Source organism: Parasteatoda tepidariorum, chromosome 7 (genome assembly GCF_982258835.1).
Source record: "Parasteatoda tepidariorum strain Cologne lab strain chromosome 7, Ptep-v5.0, whole genome shotgun sequence".
NCBI lineage: Eukaryota > Metazoa > Arthropoda > Arachnida > Araneae > Theridiidae > Parasteatoda > Parasteatoda tepidariorum.
The window spans coordinates 102,350,858-102,374,207 of record NC_141761.1 but is presented as its reverse complement, the minus strand read 5'-3'; the positions used below and the strand labels follow the sequence as shown (position 1 = coordinate 102,374,207).

The following is a 23,350-nucleotide window of genomic DNA, read 5'->3' as shown; positions in this document are numbered from 1 at the left end:
ATAATGTGCTGGAAGATCCTAGATTCAACAAGGTGCATAAATATTTAATTTTTTGGTTTTCACCAGAGACAAAACTACCATCGCCCCATATCCTACTAGATTTGGGTAAACGTTGAACTTGAAGAAAATTTGAAAAGTCGGATCTTCCAGAAAAAGGGGACCACATGTTCCATTGAACCATGTGTATTAATGTCATATTTGGTATTTATAATGTTTTTTTAACAAAGAAAAATCATTGAATTTAATATAAAATATAGTCAATTCCATTTAAATAATTACATGTTTTTCATTCGTGACATAATTTCAGTTTGTGAGGTGGATGGTACCTTCTCAATTTTGATATATGAACTATTTCTGTATTTTCTTTATTATGACTATTCTTCTTATTTATTTTATAATTAACATCAGAAATTTTTTCAAGAATTATATATGGACCGGAAAAAGTTGGGGTAAGTTTCCTAGTATTGGGGTATTTAAAATCTTCATATATGACAGTATCATCAGGGGAAAATTCAATATGGGTAAATCTTGCATCATAATAAATTTTATTTTTTTCATGATAATGTTTAGTTCTTTCAACTGCAATTTTTCTTGCTTCTTATATTGGTGGAAAAATTTCTTCGGATAAAGGATGATTAAATGAGACTGTGCCAAACATTAAAAAAGCTGGTGGGAATTTAGTTACTGAATGTGGAGTTAAATTGTATTCTTCGGTTACTTCTTTTAATAATTTAGGCCAGGGAACTTTTTTAGAAGAATCATTAATTTTGCATTTTAATCGTGTTACAATGGTTTGTCCTAAACGTTCAACTTTTCCATTAGTTTCGGATCTATGGGCTGTAGTTAACAATTGTTTGATTTTGCTATGTTTAAGAAATTTTTTAAAGTGTGAAGAAGTAAACGCGGCATTTCTATCACTCAAAATACTTTTAGGGGTTTGAATTTGAAAAATTTGGTGCAAAAAATTTACATAGGTTTCCGTAGTTATTGATTTCGAAGCAAAAGACCACATATATCGAGTGTGATGATCAATTACTAAAGTTAAATATTTTTTGGTAGAATTATAATAATTAAAACCACCTACACTATCGATTGCAATTATTTCAAAAGGCTTGTCAACTGGGGGCATTTCCTGTCGTAATCCAAATCTTTTTTGTCTAGGTTTTTTATTAATTTGACACGTATGACAATGTTTGTTAAAATTTGAAATGTACAAAGTAATATTTTCCCAATAGTAAACAGGAGTAAGCAAATTAATAGTTTTTTGAATTCCCGGATGGCCAAATTTTTTATGAGTAATTTCAAGTAATTTATGCCTTAAAGAAAATGCAACAACAATTTTGGTAAAACCCTTTTTACGTAAACACAAAACATTATCTATTTTAATAAAATTTCCAGTTAAATTATCATTTTGTTGGGCTTCGCGAATTTCATCCAATTGCAAAAGATGTGAAAAATGGCTTACATTATTTAAATCAACATTTGTTTTCAAAATACTATTGTTTTCAATATTGTCAGGAATATCTCGGGATAGCATGTCAGCTTCAAAGTTCAAGGTGCCTTTTGTGTATTTTATATCATAATCATACATACTTAATAGTAAAGACCAGCGGAACAATCTGCCTTTCAGATTTTCAACATTTTTTAACCAAACTAAAGCCGCATGATCTGTATGTATGGTAAATTTATTTCCAAATAAATAGTGATAAAATTTGTTTAATGCATCAACAATAGCAAGACATTCCAGTTCTGTGATAGCATAATTTTTCTCATAGTCTCTAGGAGAACGAGAATGGAATGCTATTGGATGTAAGACACCTGTAACATCTGGCTGTTTCAAAATTGCTCCAACACCACTTTGACTTGCATCAACAAAAATATGACATGGTAATTTAGGATAAAATATTTTCAAAATAGGTTTACAAACTAAAGCATTTTTTAAAATTTCGAATGCTTCTTGACATTTGGGAGTCCAACACCAGGGTGTATTTTTCTTTAAGAGATTATTTATAGGTGCTCTAACTTTAGCATAATTGTTTATAAATTTATTATACACATTTATTGAACCTAAAAATCGTTGAAGAGATTTAACATTAGTTGGAGGTTTCAAGTTTTTAATTGCTTCAATGTTGTTGTTATCAGGAGTTACTACACCATTGTATATTTCATATCCCAAAAATTGAATTTTAGTTTGCAAAAAAGAACATTTAGAAGGTTTTAATTTTAAGTTTTCAAATCTACATATTTCAAAAATTTCCTTTAGATGATTTAAATGTTCTTCAAAACTATTAGAATAAATTATGATATCATCAAAATAATTAGCTGCAAATGAAACTTTATGTTTAGTGAGTATTCTACGTATTGTTCTTTGAAAAATACTAGGGGCGTTCTTCCACCCAAATGGCAATCTTAACCATTCGTATAACCCACTGTTGGTGACAAAAGCAAGTTTTTCAGTGTCTTCGGGGTTGATTGGAATTTGCCAATAACCACTTACCATATCAAGCCTACTAAAATAAACACTGTTCCCTAATTTATCTATAAGTGTTTCTATAAGAGGCAACGGTTCTGCATCCGATTTAGTAATTTGATTTAATTTTCTGAAGTCTATACACAATCTACTTTTTTTATTTTCATCTTTTTTATAAACTAAAGTTACTGGAGCAGAATAGGGAGAAGAGCTTTCTTTAATTATATTATGCTTTAACAATTCCTCAATTTGTTTATCGATTTCCTCTTGTTGTTTTGGGGAAGTTTTGTATGCTCGTAAGGATATTGGTAAGTCAGATGTTAATCTTACCCTTTGAGGTTCAATTCTTATTGTACCTACATCATATTTATCTTTAGCAAAAATATCTGAAAAATCTTCAAAAGTTTCCTGAAGTTGGAAATTTTTTTCATCATCTTGAATTTGCATAATTCCGTCAACATGATTTTGACAATGTTGGCCGCCATTATCACATTTATTCTCAAGAACATTTGAAAATTCAAGATTATTTTCAATTTTGCTATTTAAATCTTTATGTTTAAGTCTACTTTTTGCTTTATTTTTCTTAGAATTCTGTTTGTTTACCTTTTTATTTTTGTTTATTCTCATGTCCAAAATTTTATTTTCCATAACAAATTCTTCCTTTTGTTTATTTTTATTTGATTTAACATTTTTTCTTTTATTTCTACTTTCCTTATTTTTATTCTTAGCTTTATTTTCTTTATTGGTATTTTTGTTGCAATCATTAACCTGGATTTCAGGAGAAATGTGTAAAGACAAGTTGCTTTTATAATCCGAAAAAGTGATCAGTTTTCTCTGATTTTGCATTACAACTCGTTCAACACAATCTATCACAAATTTAAACCCATTACATTCCTTTAAACCCAATATGGCATAAGGTAGATCAGTATTTAAAATGCAAAATTCCACTGACCTAGCTATATTTCCAATTTTTAAATTTAAAGTACAGGTTTGGTCAAGTTGCAAAATACCTTTTGTTTGTTTTACATTAATAAAGTTTTTCCTTTCTTAATGGAAATAAGTTTTTCAAAAAGTTTAGTTGGGATGATATTTAAAGTACTACCTGTATCAATATTTAACAGGATAGTTTTATTTGTCAAAATTGGGTATTTGTCACTTTTATAGTTGTCATAAGTATTTAGTATGTATCCGGATACTATTAATTGTCAATTTCGTGGTTGGTCACTTTCTTGTTTATGCTGAGTTTGATTCTCAGTCATAAAAGAATTAGGTTTGTTTATACAGTTTTGGCCCCAATGATAAGCATTGGTTATACCAAGCTTATCACAGTATTTACATGGCATAGGAGGCAACTCCTGGGAAGCCTGGGCGAAATGACTAGTTTGTTGTTTATTTTTATGAAACTTTTCATTTTGAATTTTAGGTCTAAATTGGGATTGTTGGTTATAACTTTGACTTGGCCGGGAAAAATTTTGATTTTGTCGAGGATTATAATTTGGATAACCCAAGTTGTTAAAGAATGGCCGCCTTGGTATCCAGCCTTGATATTGTGGCCAATACCCATTAAATTTGGATTCTGGTAATTTTTTAGTTTTAGTTTGGGGTAAGGCCGTGGGTACATCATGTATTATTTTTGAAACAATTGTGAGCCATTCAATTGGGGTTTTGGGTTCTTTTAAAACCAAAAGTGTTTTAATTTGGGGAGGCAAACCTATAGATACACCCTCAATTATATGATCATTACTTAAATTTATTTTTCGACATAACTCTACCTTTTCAGAAAAATATGAATTTAGGTCTTTAGCTTGCCCAGAAAATTTTAAATTTTGAAAATCGTTGAAGTCAAAGGGAGGTGAAAAATAATGTTCTTGAAAAATTTCAACTATTTCTTGATATGTCTTACAATTAAGACAGTTATTAATATACAATTTCAAAGCTGAACCTTTAATGAATTTTTGAAAATTTTTAAATTTCCAATCGTCATTTAATTTAGCATCGATAGTTAGTTTTTCGAAATGTTTGAGCCAGGCTGTGAATTGAACACCAATGTCAGGTTCAAAGATTAGTATGTCTGGTTTATCATGTACATTTTGATCTATACTTAATTTTTGTAAATTATCATTTACTTCATTTACAGAATTTTCTGCATTGCTTTTAGCATTTTCATCCATGTTAAATTTGTAGTTTTTGCCTCTCCGTAAGGGCATTCAAACAACCAAAATAAATTTCATTAACTAAATATAACATTTAGAAGGAAAAAAAAATTTTAATTTATGAATAGCACACATTTTGCTTTTTTAAACACCATAATAAAATAAAAATTTAAATTTTACTTCTACAATCAATATAATATACACTGTGATATATAATGCAATATAAAAAGTGATTCCTTAAATAATGATTAAAACTATAATCATACTGAATCATAAGCGGGAAAAAAAATATGTGATAGCACTAAATTTTAATATCATTATTTAATTTAAACAAATGATATTATATACCATTGAATAATAGCATCAATAAATGGAACTATTATCAAAATATAAATATCAATAGATAAATATTTGGAACAATAAATATCAAGTATTCACGTTTCAAAAGTATTCACGTTTAAAAACTTAAACTGGTATAGAAAATTTTGAGAGTAAATACCAATCACATCTGTATTTAATTACCAATAAATCACTTCTAATATTTGATGAATCACGCGCACACGCGAGCGGAATCATAGTCACCACTTTAGATCACATTTTTAGTCATCTTCCGTTCAAGGAAACACAGAAGAACACTCGAGAAAATCGCCAAAAAACGAAATCAATTCGAACATATGCTGAACCTTTATCAACCCTCAATGAGACCGACAAGCAGCAAGCAAGTAGGGCAACACAGCAAGCACTTGCTGTAAATCCGCAAGAAGCTAATTGTTGATGGTAACACACGGTAGGCGAAAACGAAACCAAAACAGCGAAGACATCAATTCTTTAAAGGCGATTCCGGTACGACGATAGAAGCAACGTCTGGATTATTAAGGAGGAAAGTCCCGAAATTCTCCTCTTTTAATTTTTTGGCATCATATTCTTTTAGTCAGGATAATATCTGTTTCACGAGCAACGCCGGCATCTCCCAAAACTTCATTCGATTGTTTTCTACTTTCCTTTTGTATTCATATATTTTTTTTCTACTTATTTGAAAAAAGCATTTTTAAAATGGAACCAGTGAAAAAAAAAGTGCCAAACCAACTGCAAAATTTATCCTGCAAGGCTTGAAAGGGTAGCAGTCATGGTGAATGTTGTTAGGCCACGCAGATAGCAGTTGGAAGGCAAAAAATACTTTATTAACTTCACATAGTATTTAAGACATTTTCTAGCAAAGGCAGAGCTCAAATTCGCCCTCAAAAACTGTGTGCTTCAGTTTTTATCTTAGGGAAAGAAGCAAAAGAATTTCCCTCTATTTTTATATATTTGAGGGGAAAAGGGAAGTCCCAAGGATTACTATTGGTTTATGAAAGAGATCGAGCGTTTCCCACACAGAGCAAGGGGAAATATGTCCTGCTCTTAATTAAATGCATAGTTGAGCCAAAAATAGATTTAAGAACAGGATGTGGCTAATTAATTAGGAATAGAATAATAATTAGGAATAAAGTAGGAGTTGTTTTATAGCAAAGAAACTAACATAAAAAGATTAATAGAAGCTTTTTATGTTACATATATATATATATATATATATATATATATATATATATATATATATATATATATATATATATATATATATATATATATATATATATATATATATATATATATATATATATATATATATTTGATAACAAAGAAATCGACGCACCAAGAAGCAATCATCCGATTGCTTTAAAATTTTGGTTACAGTGGTGCATGGCTTGATCAGGCTGGAATGACGCCAATTGGGGACGTATAGTCTTTAGCGACGAATCCCGCTTCCAACTGTGTCCTGACGATCATCGAAGACGTGTTTGGAGACGCACAGGGCAGAGAGGGATCCTGCCATTACTATTGCGCTTCACACCGGCCTTCAACAAGGCATTATGGTCTGGGGTGCCATTTCCTTTGATGGCCGGACCCTTCTAGTCGTCATTAGAGGTACACTTGCTGCACAGCGGTACGTCGACGACATCCTAAGACCTGTTTTGCTACCGTTTCTTTTGCAGCGCCCTGGGCTGGTTTTTCAGCAGGACAATGCCAGACCACATACAGCTCGTGTTGCTATGAACTGTCTGCAAGCTTGTCAAACTCTTCCTTGGCCAGTCAGATCGCCAGATCTCTCTCCCATCGAGCATGTCTGGGATATGATAGGAAGGCGATTGCATCTCCCACGGAATGTTGATGACCTCGTTCGACAATTGGATCGAATTTGGCAGGAAATACGGCAAGAGACCATCCGGGAGCTTTATCGGTCTATGCCACGCCGTGTGGCAGCTTGTATCCAGGCTAGAGGTGGGTCAACACCTTATTGAACTTGTTACTGTAACTCTGCAATAAATTATTCAATTGTTCTGAAATTTCAATCATTTACTATTCTGTACATTGTCTTCCCATCCACCATTTTTCGTTTCAATCGGACAACCCCTTCTTGGTGCGTCTATTTTTTTGTTATAGTATATATATATATATATATATATATATATATATATATATATATATATATATATATATATATATATATATATATATATATATATATATATATATATATATATATATATATATATATATATATATATATATATATATATATATAATATATATATATATATATATATATATATATATATATATATATATATATATATATATATACGAGGTGTGATCAAAAAGTATCCGACTTTTGTCCATAAAACAAACGTTTATTATAATAAAATTATTAATAAAATTTTTTGCTCAAATGTTAGCAGCTTTGGTACAAACTTTGCTGAGACTCTCCTGAGGCCCAAGTCGTCAGTCAAAATTGATTGAATGGAACCAAAACTAATACTCACCTCGTCTACAAGCTTTCTGATCGTGATTCGGCGGTTCTGCATCACCAGATTCCTCACTTGATCAATGATGGCATCATTTTTCGATGTTGAGGGCCTCCCTGAGCGTGGTTCTTTTTCAACTGATAAGCGGCCATCTTTGAAGCGGTTGTACCACTCCTTTATCTGTGTGGTGCCCATCGCTTCATTTCCAAACACTTGTTTAATCTTGCGAATTGTTTCCACTTGCGAATCACCAAGATTAAAACAAAATTTTATGCAATAACGCTGTTCGACTTTTTCTGACATTTCAAAAAAAATAAAATCCGACGACACTCACTTCCACCTGTTCAATCATGAATGGCCTGACGCCGACTGACTTGTATTGGAGCTGTAGAAAAAAATGAGCATGCGCACAAGGCATGCTCACAACCACACATCGAGCCCCGCCCCCATAGCTGCGTTTGTTTGACCAATAAAAATTAAGGTCGGATACTTTTTGATCATACCTCGTATGTCACGGCGAAAGACCGAAATCGGTGGTTGTTGACTGACTTTCACCGGTGAATATTTCGTTACATTCTTATACATTCGGACCCTCACCGGTGTATGTCGACAATCACAGATATGCTTTAGTGAATGTTCGAAATATTTATTACATTCGATATGATATGAATTTATTCGTGCATATAATTACATTTATTCGATATTTTAACCCTACATTGATGTTATTTTAAGGTTAAGTGCCACTACCCGGTACACATTTGCCCGGTATACCCTACACTGATGTATTTTTAAGGTTAAGTGCCACTGCACGGTATACATTTGCCCGGTATATCCTACACTGATGTTTTTTAAGGTCAAGTGCCATTGCCCGGTATATATTTGCGCGATACTCCAAACACTGATGTTTCTTCTAATCTATCGTCAGTAAGTATTAAAATATAGAATAAATATAAGTATATCAAATAAATATAATAATATTCACGAATAAATTAATATAAAATTGGATATAACAAATATTTTGGGCATTCACCAAAGCGATTAAATGATTGTTGATATTCACCGGTGAGAGTCAGAAATAAGAGTATTTAGCAAATATTTCGGACATACACCAAGCGACTACGTGAATGTCGACATTCTCCAGATTTCTGTGTCTGAATCTATAATAGTCATTATTAATTATGAAAAATAATTGCCTATAAACAGAAAAAAACTAATTAAAAAAAGGTTAATGTGTAAAATTTCAAATCTAAATTAATCAATATGTGACTTACTTTCGCAGGAAAATTCAACTATTTTGATTCAACCATCAATTCCATTATTTTTTTTTTAAATAAAAAACAAAATGTGCCTTCCTTAAACAATTATAAAATCAAATAAATAAATGAAGAAAGTTGTTGGATTTGTTTGTGCACTGGTAACAGAAAAGTAGTAATATATGTAAAAATTTATGTGCACCCCAAAAACTATGTGTACTTTGTTTATATTGGTACATTTATTTTTTTGCAGGCATATAAATATCAAAGTATTACAAACAATGCCATATTAACTCCTCCGGACTATAAATTCCCAGGCATTTTATTGATCGTAATTGTTAAAAGATTTTGCGAGTTTATAAACAAAGTTTTTGATAATAGTTATATTCGAATCAGCATTCGATCGATAATAACATTAGTAACGGAAATTGTATAAAAATTATTCTGTTTTAAACGAAATTAACTTCCAATAAAGAGTGTTTTGTAACGAACTCTCCTTAATAAAACAATATATAATTTTATAATTGTGTCATAAAAGGAACAAATGCCTTTGAAGTAAAAAAAAATGTTATTTAGGTGTTAAAAAGCGAGTTTAAAACAGAAACGAAATAACTAATACTATTGTATACTCTTTACAGTTCCAACTGACAAAAAACTACTTTTCTTGATTTTAATTCCGATGTTTTCGGAAATGATCTGGATATTGAATCGTTGGAATTTAAATAAACCTTTTTATAACATGAATGAAAATTCATTTATAAATCATTATTGACATAGATTATGCTACATATCATACATTTCATTACATGTACCCTAATTTATATTCTTCATATTTGAACAAATTCATATACTAATATGAAATCGCAATTACTGAGCAGCTTGTAAATCAGACCATTCTGATATTTTTTTTAACGCCTTTGAATTTTCAATTTCTCATGAAAAGTTTTGATTCCCTCTTCAAAATGGTTTTCTAATGCAAGTTGACAACACTATTGTTACCGCGAATAACCGAAATCAAGAGAATGTTGACTTTCATCGGTGAATGTCAACAATCACAAAGTCGCTTTGGTTGAATGTCTAAAATATCTGTGTTATATCCGATTTGCTTTTAATTTATTCGTTGAATTTAATTATATTTATGCGATATTTTTATACCTGTTGAGGATAGATTAGAAGATATACATCTGTATTCGGAGTACCGGGCAAATTCATACTAGGTATTTGCACTTGACCTTACAAAAAACATTGATGTAGGTCACACCGGGCAATTGCACATAACTAGACCTAATATATATTTCAAACATGCAACTATGCGTTATCAACATGGACCGGCGGGCAATCAACAATTTTGGATCCACAATGATTCAGTAGATAGAGCTTTCGCCCTCCAATGAGGTGAAATAATGGTTCGAATCCCGGCGGTGGCTGTCGATATGAATTCCGCATCCGGTTTGCACCGTCCACAGTGCTGACGTGAAATATCCTCAGTGGTAGACAGATCATGGTTTAGAGTCCCCTTTGAAGTCACGCTAAATGTGAGAGGTTTTTATAGTCTATCTTTAATTGTAATGCAAATAAGGGTTAGCTCCATCAAAAAGTCCTCCACGAAGGCAAATTATTTGATCCCTAGTCTTCTGGCTTGAGTTCAAAATTAAAAGGCTACGTAGTTGAACATTAGTAGTCGTAAGCTCAAAAATTGTGTCAGCTGTTCAACGACGGTTAAAAAAAAATCACCAATTTCGGTCATTCACATTCTATCATTATAACAAATCATGCATTTTTTTCTTACATACTTTTACATAGCTGCCAATCGTTGTTGCCAAGAGTTTCCTTCCATCAATAGCAAAATGTGCATATTAATATTTATGTTTTGATAAATAAATATGAGTATCAACTTATAGTTCCCCAAATCTAAACCCCTCCGAAACTTTTGGTCCTCAGAAAAGATGACAGAAGAGTGTCTGAAAAGGGGCTCATAGAATATTTACTACAAGATTAACTATCCTGGTCTTTGTTTCACAGTATGGGATTTGGCCCCGACTGGTTATAAAAGATATTAACGAATGGGATAATGATCCCCAAATTCCAGGAATCTGAGACATATGTTGCCTCATGTCAAAGCATTGAATGATTTGTCAGAAAGAGCTTTGAAGCTAATTCAAGACTTCTTAAAACGCAAAAGCAGTTTTTGTTACAATTGGTTGATTATCATTGCAAAATAATGTCCATTTTGTTTAAAAAAGAGACAATAAACAAATTAAATTTGCAATGTTTGTGATTATTAATTAAATGTATAATGTACTGTCCAAACTGTGCCAAATGTTTTAGTTATTGCTTAATATAGTTAGCTTGTTCTATTAATAAAATATTTTTGTCCTTGTCTTAGTGCGTTTGAAAACGACATAGCTTAAAGATTAAATCACTGAACCGTGCTGAGCAGAGATAGAAAAATTGATAACTGGCATAAAATTTCGTAAACATATTTTTCACATTCATGTTTTTCTAGTCTGAACGTCATAGGGCAGGTGCACCTTCGATTTTTTATATGTATTTTTTTCACATACATTCATTCTAGAGGCGCTATTTGCGCTATGAAAAAAATAACACCTTAATTGAAAATGTAATTTAGCAAATAGGAAGGCATGTAATAACTATAACTTAAGTATTAAAATATGCATATTTTTTTTTTATTTTGGCCAATAATTTGAGTATTTTTAAAAGTTATAATTATTTATAAACTAATCCAAAATTTGTAATTATTCGGGTAACTTGCAAATTTGTGATTCGTTAAGAATTTATGCATTATTCAAGAATAGAATTTTTAATTGAATTACACTGAGTTGATGACTTTCTAAAAAAATTCCTGCTGAATATATGAGCTCAATATTTTTTATTAAACAGCAATACATTTTACAGCTTATTGAAATTATCCTTAGATAATCTTTATCATTGAATGCTCATAATCATTATCTTTGTGAAAGGAATATTTTTCCTTATCATAGAATAAGGATGATTTAGAATGTTAAGCTATAAGCTCCGTATCTATAAGTTCAATGAATTTCTTAAGTATCCCGATGAATTAATAACCTCATTAAAATATATCCTGGTATTATTCCATGAGCTCACCTAATTTTTTTCATGCCATGATGAAAAACTTTATTGAAATAACTCTAGTTTATTCGTTCAACACTTACAGTCTTTTTTAGAGAAATCACATGCTGAAACAAAATAGTTTTTCAACAAGCAGAAATGATTGAAATGATTTATTCTTAAGAATAACTTTTGTAAAAAGTGCAACAAATAAAAAATTATACAGATAAGTAAATATATTTTTCAACTTTAAAATCCGCCTTAAAATTTCAAAATTCAGCTAATGAATTCCAAGATTGTTCTGAAATCTGTACTCGGTTGTAAATTTTATAAAGGAAATTTTTAAATTTCTCAATTGCAATTATATTGCATTTTGATTTTCTTAATATATGCTTGACATTATTAATTGCTTCTCTTACCTACTGTTGGAAAGAAAACATTATATTATTTTTAAAAATAAATATTAGTTAAAGGAAAGATGCTGAAGCAAAGCATAATATACATGTTTTAACTCTTTTCTCACCATGTACCTAATCTTGTATTAGTTATTTGCAAAAAATACTACAAAAAACTCGAAATATGACATCATTTCCTTCTTGACAATTTAATTTTTTCCAGTAACCACTATTTCTTACGCAACATACACCTAAAGCATATTTCTTTGCTTGAAATTTACGATCGGAGTTGTTAATTGTCGGTTAGACTAAAAATTGAAATTTTTAAAAAATTACAATTCAAGTAAATTGAGCCGCACTGGCTCATAGCATAGAGCTTCCAATGAACTAATTCAAAATTTGTAATTATTCAGGTAACTTGCGAATTTGGGATTAGTTAGGAATTTATGCATTATTCAAGAATAGAATAGCATTCCAATGAAGTGAACAGGGTTCGAGTCCCAGGGAGGGTAGGTCGATGAGAATTCCGCTTCCAGCTTGTACCGACCGAAGTGCTGACGTAAAATAAACTCTGTGGCAGACGGATCGTGTGTTCGAGTCCGTTTGCCAGCAGGCTAATAGTGGGAGACTTTCGTGGTTTTTCTCTCCTTGTAACGCAAATGTGGGTTTGTTCCATCAAAAAGTCCTCCTCGAAGGAAAATTTCTCCCAATACTTGATCCAGGAGTTCCCTTTTTCTCTGGGTTGGGTTCAAAATTACAAGGCTATGGAGTTGAACATTAGTTGTCTTAAACCCTTCAAAAAATTGGATCTGTTCAACGATGGCTATAAAATAAAATAAAATAAAACTAAATTTTGCTTAACAAGCTACCAACTTACCTTCCACCATTAAATCTATCAAACACTCCTATCTGACACTCCTATTTACAAAGCTGAAACTCCCATTTATAAAGTTAAAACTCTTATTTATAAAGCTGAATATTTTCTATCACTGAGTAAAACAAGATAAAATAAATCATACTGACAATTTTTGAAAAGTCCGAAATTTCTCGGTCTAACCATTAATTGCAGAATGCATGAACTTGAAACAACTGTAGATACTTCGATATCTGGTAAAAATTTATCTTTTTCTTGGTTTCGAAATCAAAAAATTTACAAGAGATTCATTCGATTCATCTCAACAACCTCTCAAAAATTTCCAAACATTCAATGTTTATGAATGTCAAAGACTTTACAATTTAAATTCAGAGTTACAAAGAATTTCGGATGAGGACTTTAATTTTTGTATCTGAAACTTTCATAGTGGAGTACACAATTGTGTTGCATCAGGTAGAGATTACATGGAAGCACATTAAATGGATATCTGAATCCAGTAGAAACCCAAAAAGTCAGGAAGAGATTCATTCGAAGAATACGGTGAATCAATCATTTCAATAACCTTGTAATGTATCCACCAGTTCAAAAATGCAATTCCAATTCACTAGTATATAAGACATGTTAACTCGATTCTATATAAGGGTCATAAATGAATGTTTCATAAATGAATGTTGACATTGTCAATATAACTTTGAACCTCAGCCTACAAAGAAAAGCAAAAAGAACAAGGTTTCAGAAAGTCGAAGTCATTAAAATCTCAGCGTGAGATCAGCTCTAGCAATTAAGTACTTGTAGCTTTTAGAATTTCCTGAAGAAAACAAATTAAGTGTATTGATTTATGTTTGTTTTCCATGATGATTAAATGAATAAATTATATTTTGAATATTTGAACATTTAACACTTTCGACATTTAACACAATTCTTAAGCTCTTTTTTTAACTTTTTTAATAAAATATAAAACAAATATGTCCCTGGAGGAAATAAATTAATCTTATTGTCCTTATTGGTATTGCGCTGAAGTTGCAGAAGTTTCTAACATTTGAATTTAAGCTTTTTTCTCGGATTTGTGAATTGTTGCAATTGTGTTTAATTCAGACCATTAAAAAAGTCCACAGATCCAGAAAAAAAATTCAGCATCCATTATCCCTTTCCTTCTTTGTTTAAAAAACCTTGCACATTGCATGTGTAAAAATAAATATATAAACTTAATATATTGTATATTTTATAGCTAATCTGGCTGGTAAGTTAATCTTTCTTTTATGTACAAATCATTCAATGAAAGCATACATTTTTATTATTATTCACTCCATCCTAAAAACATTTCAAGCAGGTGGAGTCATAAAAAACTTCTTTTATAGTTAAGTAGATCATCACTAGTAAAATTATACTACTAAATAATTCAGGTTGCAAGTTCACTCCGTTGAAAGTTGACTGTTGCAATTGACTCTTGTAATCATCCGCGATTGCATATAGTTCCGTTTCATTTCGTTATCAAATTATACAAATATGCTTTCAAAACACGATAAAAGCTCTTTTGAAAGTTAAACATGTCAGTCAGAAATTTCGTGCTATCGTTTACGATAGTTTTGTAGTCTAGTCTTACTGGACTTCTAGACTTGACGACATATTTCGGTAACGAAGGAGAATTTTCGTTCGTGAAAAAGAAACAACGATATGACGTTGCAAGAGCAATTGATTTGCTTGAACCACGGAAAAGGGCGTGTCTTATCCTGACATGCTCTTAAAAAATAAAATTCGAGATGAAGAATTTAAATTTTTTTTTCGCTGTGGAAGAAAACCGACTGCTTGAAGTAATATTTATTCTTCTTTACTCGGTTTCTTAAAATTCGAACAGAAAGACGTATATTTTTTACGAGTTTTAGATATCAATTTTATTGATTGTGCTTTGTTGTTAATTGATTGCTGTTGTTAATAAGGAAGCAAACAAAACGAGGCTGTGCAATGTCGTTTCAATAATTTGCAATATTGATATACAGTCCCTGGCCAAAGTATTAGACGCACTATAAAATTAAATATAAAAGCTTAATTATCAAGTATTACTATACAGAATTATTGTTTTTACGCGGCTAATACCGGTATATATTTGTTAATATTCGTGTATCAGTTTGCAAACATTAGAATACCATACGTTAAAAATAAATACAAATAGGAAGTATATAAAAAATCTCCTGAATAAAATTCCTTTACATGTATGTTTAGCTATAAAAGTATTGCATATAAACTTGCGCAAAGCATGTAATTATTAAAAAACTGCAGTGCGTCTAATAATTTGGTCTAATTATTATAATATACTAACATAAAACCTGGTATAATAATTACTCCATATTTAAATATTATACTGGATAATTTTTCCAATCGTCGAATTTATATTATATGTCGTCTAATTTAACCGATTGATACACGAACGTAAACAAGTACAAACCGGTTTCAGTCGCGTAAAAGCCTGTATAGTATCACCTAATAATTAAGATTTTATGTAGAGCCTTATAGTGTGCCTACTAATTTGGCCAGGGACTGTATATTTTATTACAGATATTCTTAAGTGTTAATATTTCTTTTATGCACAAAACTTTCATTGAAAGCATAAATTCTTAATATTGCAATAACCTAATGAGTATTGGAGTTGTTTCGTATATATTTAAATTTTCAATACATATTAGAGTATTTCAATCAGGTTTGGATTTTTTTTAGCTCCGCATTCCACGGTAAATAAATTACAAATCTAGCAATGAAATTTTAACTAAAATGAACTCGACAGCATTATATTAATTCTTGAAGAGTAACCACTTTGTTTAATATTTTGTTTCACAGAGGTAGAAAATCTTAAATTCGAGCAACATGGGAAAGTTTGACATTCATTACATTCGAAGTAATAAACTTTTGATAACTCTGAAGGATTGTGATTAAACCCACCTTTGATATCAGATGTTTAATTATATGTTCTACTTTGTAAAGCTCTACTTTGTAATTCAAACGGAATATCCAGAGGAAAAAAATTTAAAAAGTGTCCCAAACTAACCCCACCTTGTGATACATAAAAAACTATATTTAAAATTACGCATGCAATTTTATTGTATCGCTGATTTACATAAGTTACTGTCACTTTTTCTATTTTATTTATGCTTAAATATTTCATTTTTTGATGGTTTAGGAGCCTCATTAGATGGTTATGAGCAAATTTTAAATTTTGTAAACTATGTGATGAACCAGCCCCAGCAACAAATATATCTTGGCCCCAGTTGGGCTCGAAATTGGCTCAATATGGATCCTACATGAACATACTCCGAGGGACCAATATTGTGATGCCTAGATTTTTTAATATTGGTCCTATGCAAAGTCTATATTGGCCTATATAGAGCTTGTATTGGCTGAATAATGATTATAAAATATCTGGTGAATCTGACAATTCTATATAGTTTTGATATTGGTTGTAAAGTGGCAGTAAAATATCGAGTGAATTGAACAGTTCTATATAGGGTCCATATCAGAAAAATATCAGTCCTTTGAACCTTTTTTGAGCCACTTCAATATTGGTCCAATGAGGTCCCAAGTAATTTTGCTGCTAGGAGGTGAGAGTATTTCTTGATCTCAAAAATATATTCCAAATTTTTAAAATGATTTTTATGGTCTAATTTGTTAAATTAAATTGCACAATAATATTTTGTTAAATATAAACGTTTAAGAACATTTCAGAAATATATATATATTTTTAGGACATATATAGAGCCTTGGAAAATGAAATTAATGACTGGAATGGCATTTCTTGGAAGCATATCATGACAATAATACTGTACGTGGAGTCGCTGGGCAGAATGCTCGAAGCACTTGTTCATAAAAAAAAACCTAACTTAGAGTTTTTACTAATGATTTTTCAAAGATATTCTGGGATTTTCTATTCATCCAAAAATAACTTCTAAGAAAGCTCTGGACTATGGTATTAGGTACAGTCCCTGACCAAATCATTAGACTCACTATAAGATTTTATGTAAAACCTTAATTATCAGGTAATACTATACAGCCTTATTGTTTTTACGTGGCTGAAGTCGGTTTTTATTTGTTTGCGTTCGTGTATCAATTGATTAAATTAGATTATATGTAGTATAAATTTGATGATTGAATAAATTAATCTATATATTATATAAATATAGAACAATATTTATTTCAGGTAATATATTAGTATATTACAATAATTTGACCAAATTATTAGACGCAGTATAGTTTTTTAATAATTGTGTGTTTTGCACCTGCCTATATGCAATACTTTCATATTTTAACATAAATGTAACGGGTTTTTATTCAGGAGATTTTTTATATACTTCCAATATGTATTTATTTTTAACGTACTGCATTACAATGTTATACAATTAATACACGAACGTATACAGGGTGTCCCAAAAAGTCATTTACAAACTTAACATGCTGGTCTGTCATATCATGATGAACAAGATTTACATAGGAACTTATGTCCGAAAATTAAAACTGCGACCGCTAGAGGGCGATAATTGCACGAAAACGGGAGAGTGGGAAAAACAATCATTTCAGGCGTGGACGTTGAAGGATGAATGAGTTTAGTAACGCAGAAATGGCCGACATGTATTACGTATACGGCGCCGCTGATGGAAATGGACGAGCCGCGGCACGGACGTACCTTGAGAGCTTCCCAAACAGACGTCAGCCAAGTCATGTTTTGTTTGGACGATTGCACCGCAGATTATGTGAATCAGGTGCTTTCGTAGCACGTAGCCACATTGGTCGAGAACGTGCTACGCGCTCACCTGTCGTAGAGGAAACCGTGCTACAGGAGTATGCCATCAACCCGGAAAGAAGTCTTCAAGAAGGCGAACGTGTCTTGGGTGTAGCTCGTTCCACCATAATGCGCATACTGCACGATGACATGCAACACTCTTACCACTTCCAAAAAGTACAGGCATTGTGCGCTGACGATTATCCCAAACGCATTGCATTCTCACGCTGGTATTTGCAACAGCGGGTCGCACAGCGAGAATTTCCATCATGGATTTTGTTTTCTGATGAATCCTGCTTTACACGGGATGGTGTCGTGAACCTGCACAACATGCACGTATGGGCGCATGAAAACCCAAGATGTACACGCGCCCATGCACATCAACAACGTTTCAGCGTAAACGTTTGGGCTCGTATTATCGGTGACATGTTGATTGGCCCTTACCTTCTACCTGAACGCCTCGACGGAAATACCTATCGAATTTTTTTAGAAAGAGTTTTGCCGGATCTGATGGGTGACGTTCCAGCAGCTACACGCCGAAACATCTGGTTCCAGCATGATGGAGTGCCTGCCCACTTTAGCTGCGCTGTTCGAGAATACCTCGATAGGATTTATCCTAATCGCTGGATCGGTAGGGGCGGACCAGTCCCATGGCCGCCGCGATCCTCCGATCTGACTCCCCTGGATTAATACCTGTGGGGACACAAGAAGTCCATAGTGTACGAGACACCTGTAACATCGGACATGGATCTTATCACCAGGATCGCGGAAGCAGCAGCACGTGTCCGTGACACTCCTGGCCAATTTGAACGGGTTCGTGAATCCATGCGCCGACGCTGTGAAACGTGCATTGTGGCGAATGGAAGGAATTTTGAGCATTTGCTGTGATGTAATGATGTTTTATAATAAAAATCATATAAACACCGCTATCGATATCATTTTTTTTCTCCTCATCCAAACCTGCACTTATCGCCCTCTAGCGGTCTCAGTTTTAATTTTCGGACAGAAGTTCCTATGTAAATCTTGTTCATCAGGATATGACAGACCAGCATGTTAAGTTTGTAAACGACCTTTTGGGACACCCTGTATAAATGCAAACCGGTTTCAGCCGCGTAAAAACTATAAGGCTGTATAGTATCACCCGATAATTAAGATCTCACATAGAATTTTATAATTCATAGGAATTTTATTATTGTAGCCAGGGACTGTAAACTAAATTGTGTCAGAACTAAAGATATAAATGTTACCTACTTAAAAAATGAAAACTTTCCATAATCCGTTTTAAATTTAAAATATTTTGAAATCGCAGGCAATAAATATAAAACTAATCAATTACGAGATATAATATGTTACTAGGAAATAATGAAACCGTCACTTTTGTGGGAACTTATAATCTTGCTCCTTCATTATAAATTTTTTTTAAGGAATTTAAGAATCGCTAAGTAGATTCGCTGTATCATGGATTAATATCTATTAATATAAATTTATCTTATAAATAAAAATTTAGCAATGAGTTATATTCATTATCATTATTAATTAAATGAAGGAAGGAAGTAGTATAAAATGGAATCATTTTGTGACAGATGAGGCTACTTTTGGTGCACTTACGTTTTCTTGAGTTTATTTTCTCCCAGCGAATGAAAAAAATAAATAAACAACAGCGGTCGCCATAGCAACGCATGCAATAACGACGCATGCGCACTAAATACTGTTACTCTTGAACACAGTTGAAAAGTGTGTAGACGCCACCAATTCCAAACCAAGACCCATTTTGCCACTGGGTAATAACAATAAAAAATGTTTTTGTTGCGATTTAAAATTTTCTTTTGTTTTCCAGTAACAAATTAAAAAAAGAAGTATTTTTAAGTCTTTTTAAACTTTATTGTCTGTTTTCGATATCAAGTTTTACTATTTATTTTAATGATATTTCTATCATTTTGAAGACTATAACGTTGAAGGCAATCAGCATTTCTCCTCCCAAGTTGATGCCTTTGAAGAAAAGAATTAATTTTCATGCATTTTTTACCTTATTTAGAATAGCGTTTTACTTACCACATTATAAATATTTAGCAGATTTAAAGTGTAAAATTTTGTACTTTGAATTTTAAACTGTTTAGCCAAAGGCAAAAAAACTTCAATTGTGACCCATGTCAAAATTAACTCCACTTTACGGTATGGGAAGTACTAGAAATGTTTAAACTTTTCCTTGCCAGACTGTAGTATCCCTGATTTACGAAAATTATACTGTGGTTATTTTGATTTAATTTATGTTGAAATATTTTATTTTTAGCTGTTTTTGGAAGAGTGATAGACAATGGTGAGTAAATTTAATTGCTTGTAAATAATGAGATGAAGCACGTAAAAAATTTTCTCGAACTCAAAAGAAAATTCTAAATTTTGTACATATCCAAAGTAACTCCATTAAACGGTGCAGGAAATACTTGAAATATTTAAACTTTTCTGTGCAAGACTATTGCATCAATATTTACATATATTACTGTTGTTATTTAGATTTAATTTCTGTTGAAATGTTTTATTTTTAGATGGTTTAGGAGCCACGTTAAACAAATGTGAGTATAATTCCTTTGCTTTTAAATAATGTGATGAACCATGTAAACTTTTTTCTTGAACTTTAAAATTAATTCTTAATACTAAAAAATGATTTTTGAGCTGCATTTCAGAGGAAACTTTTTTTCCATTTTCTTTGAAATCTATAGTTATTATGACGTCAAAAGAGAGACAGAAGACTGAAATGATGGTTAATGGTAAAATCAAGTTTATCTAAAAACTGCAGTAAAAATAATAATATTAAGTCAGTGTGATTTCGCAACTTCAAATCATTAGAAAGGTGCTTCCTTCCTTCCTCAGTGGCACGACAGCCCCGGGTGGGCCCTGGCCTTCTCAATCAACTTCCTCCAGGCCTGTCTCTGCCTGGCAGTTGTCTTCCAGTTTGAGACTTTTAAGACTGAAAAGTCTCTTTCCACGCAGTCGGCCCATCTCAGCTTTGGTCGACCTCTGGGCCTTGATCCGATGGGCTGAGCCGAAAAGATTATGTTTGTCGGACGCTCTCTGTTCATCCGAATGATGTGACCAGCCCATTTAATTCTTTGAATTTTTACGTACTTGACAACTTCAGGCTCTCTAAGGGCCCGATAGAGTTGTGAGTTTGAACGTCTGTACCAAGTACCATCAACTTGTTTGCCCCAAAAAATGGATCTTAGGATCCGACGTTCGAAGATTCCCAAGGAATTCTCATCTTTCTGTGTTGTTGTCCAAGTTTCTGAGGCATATGTTAGGATAGGTCTGATCAAGCATTTATAAATTAACAGTTTAGTATCTCTTTTTAGTAGGTTTGAGTTTAAATATTTTTTTAATCCATAGAAACATTTACTTGCACTATTGATTCTTCTTTGTATTTCGGGTGCGATATTGCCATTAACGTTGACTTCAGAACCAAGATAAACAAAACTGTTTACTTTTTCAAACTTGTATTCACCAATTTGCAAGTGAGTTGTAGAGTCAGTTATTTTGGTGCATTGCATGTACTTGGTTTTCTCCTGGTTAATAGTGAGATGCATTTTTTTTTGCTACCAAGAAGCAATTTTTTTTAGAAAGGTGCTACCAAACCAAATATTTCAACAGTTTTTCAACAGTTTTTCTCGGACAAGTGGATTGTTGCCTTAATGTGTTTATAACTTAAACTTCATTTTTGATTAGGTTACGAAATAATTCCCCAAATATTTAAAAAGAAAATTTGTTTTTCGCTTTTTCGTGTCACAGGTCCTTGGTTTCGTCCTCGGGCCTGGAAAAGTTGACTCAACCTTTCATCCTTTTAGTGAGTTGATAAAATGATTACCAAGCGTGCTTGGGAACTAAACACTGGGGGTTCCGCATTCCGCTACACCACCGGAACAACTGCTTTTGCACCCCAGAGCCCAAGGTGAAGAAAACTAAGGTGGGCACAGAGGGCCATGGCCCTCCATGGACTGGCTGTTGTGCCACAGAGTATAGCTTAGTGTAGTTTGTTTTTACCTTTCTCTTTGCATTTGATATACTGACCAAAATGATTACCTTTTATACCATGAATGAACTTCAAATCCAGCAAAGAAATTTTAGCTAAAATAGACTAGTTGGTATACAGGCTATAATTATTTTTAAAGAACAAACTCTTCGTTTAATATGGTAGAAAATCTTGGAATCGAGCTAGTAGTGACTAAGCTCACAAATCTTAAACTTTGAAATTTGAAAAGTTAACATATTTAAAGATAATAAAAGTAAAGTAATTTCAATTATTTTTTAAGAAATACTTTTTTTGAAATGCTGGATTTAATGTCAATAACTTGAGTTATTTTAACATATTTTTTTTTATTTAGTGAGTGAAATGTTTAATGGTGAGTAGCTTTAAAAAAATTAAAATATTTCTACAGTTTTATTTACCTATGTTCTATGTTTGAATTATAGTACAACTCAGAATTTTACACAATGACGTCATTCAACTTTAATATATGTAATTATGCTAGTAAATGTACAAAAAATCAAATAGTCTGTTAGTGCAGCACTATTTAATACTTAAAGATAAAAATTAATGCAGTCAAAAAACCGGAAATCTGTTCAAAAGCATTTCTAAAATGTTATAAAAAATTTTGTAGTTGCAGAAAATTCCACAATAGTGTATCCCACAAAAAGTTAAGCAAAATGGTGAAATTTCGAACTTTAAATATGGCGTAATTAATATCACTTTAAAGCCTGAAGTGTATATTTTAATGTTGTGAGACTTGAGTTTGATTAGCAGCTTTTAATAATTAATTTTAACTAAAAACTTACTTCAAAATTTTTACAAGAACAACATAATTTTTTTCAAGAAATATATACAATTTAATACATTATTTTAATATTCATAAAATACTTTGAACAGTTAATATATTTTGCTTATTTTAGTTACAAAATACTATGATTATATGAAGAAAAATAATTTTGCAAAAGAAAAAAAATCATGTCCATAAAAAAAGAGTATTCGTTAAGTGAATTTCATCGTAATCTTCACTATTGTGCAACAAAAGGATATTCGAGGTGCAAACTGGACAATGGCCAAATTACCATGTACATAGCAGTTGAGTGCCATGTACAAGTAGTACATTCATATGCAATGATCTTAGATTACTCTCAATGATCTTAGAAAATCTGTTGTCTCAAATGACAACAATTTTACAGATAAAAAAAAATTAAAAAAAAAAATCATTAAATTTAGTTCTTTTATATCTTTTTTTTTTAAAAAAAATAAGCACATCTTTTAACATTTAAAAAACATCTTATGTGGCATAACACACATAAAAATGTATAACTTTTTTCTGGAATGGCATTTCTTTACAACATCTCTTGACAATAATGCTGTACACGGAGTTGCTGGACAGAATGCCCGAACCACATGTTCACCTGAAAATCAAAACGTAAAGAGATTTTATCAAAGATTTTTCAATGATATTCTATGAAATTCTAGTCATTTAAAA

The 23,350-nt window shown here is 31.7% G+C and overlaps 1 protein-coding gene across 3 annotated transcripts in view; it reads left to right on the top strand.

The window, feature by feature from the left end:
- The window catches only part of LOC107453704 (uncharacterized), a 52,077-nt gene that overhangs the window by 2,634 nt on the left and 26,093 nt on the right, over positions 1–23,350 (top strand). For 2 of the 3 annotated variants that reach the window (XM_087168368.1, XM_087168367.1), the window contains exons 2-4: positions 20,134–20,160; positions 20,387–20,413; positions 22,217–22,234. In XM_087168368.1, coding sequence (XP_087024494.1) covers positions 20,134–20,160; positions 20,387–20,413; positions 22,217–22,234 — 72 coding nt within the window. The remainder of the gene's footprint in view (positions 1–20,133; positions 20,161–20,386; positions 20,414–22,216; positions 22,235–23,350) is intronic. The other variant, XM_087168369.1, reaches the window with a different exon arrangement.